Genomic DNA, 473 nt, shown 5'->3' on the forward strand with positions numbered 1-473 from the left:
GTAGTAGCGTAGAGGGGCCCCCAGAGGCCGCCTCAACCACCAGGGGCCCCCGGGGCCCCCCCCCGTCTAGGGGGCCCCCGCAGTACCCTCTCAGGGGCCCCCTGTACCCTATGAAGGGGGCCCCCAGGGGGCCCCCTATATACCGTGTTGGGGGGCCCCCCTGTATACCTTCTCAGGGGGCCCCCTTTGTACCCTGTTGGGGGCCCCCTGAACCTTCTCAGGGGGCCCCCTCTGTACCCTGTTGGGGGGCCCCCTGTACCCTGTTGGGGGGCCCCCTTTGTACCCTGTTGGGGGGCCCCCTGTACCCTGTTGGGGGGCCCCCTTTGTACCCTGTTGGGGGGCCCCCTGAACCTTCTCAGGGGGCCCCCTTTGTACCCTGTTGGGGGGCCCCCTGAACCTTCTCGGGGGGCCCCCTTTGTACCCTGTTGGGGGGCCCCCTGTACCCTGTTGGGGGGCCCCCTTTGTACCCTGTT

General features: G+C 69.8%; 1 protein-coding gene across 1 annotated transcript in view; it reads left to right on the forward strand.

Moving 5' to 3' along the window:
- The window catches only part of EMH_0075920 (uncharacterized protein), a gene marked incomplete at both ends in the record, with an annotated part of 818 nt that extends 814 nt beyond the window's left edge, over nucleotides 1-4 (forward strand). Inside the window, one exon of the mRNA XM_013499670.1 lies at nucleotides 1-4. Coding sequence (XP_013355124.1) covers nucleotides 1-4 — 4 coding nt within the window.
- Nucleotides 5-473: the final 469 nt, after the last annotated feature.

Source organism: Eimeria mitis, genomic scaffold, assembly GCF_000499745.2.
Source record: "Eimeria mitis Houghton genomic scaffold, Emh_scaff4542, whole genome shotgun sequence".
Taxonomy (NCBI): Eukaryota; Apicomplexa; class Conoidasida; order Eucoccidiorida; family Eimeriidae; genus Eimeria; species Eimeria mitis.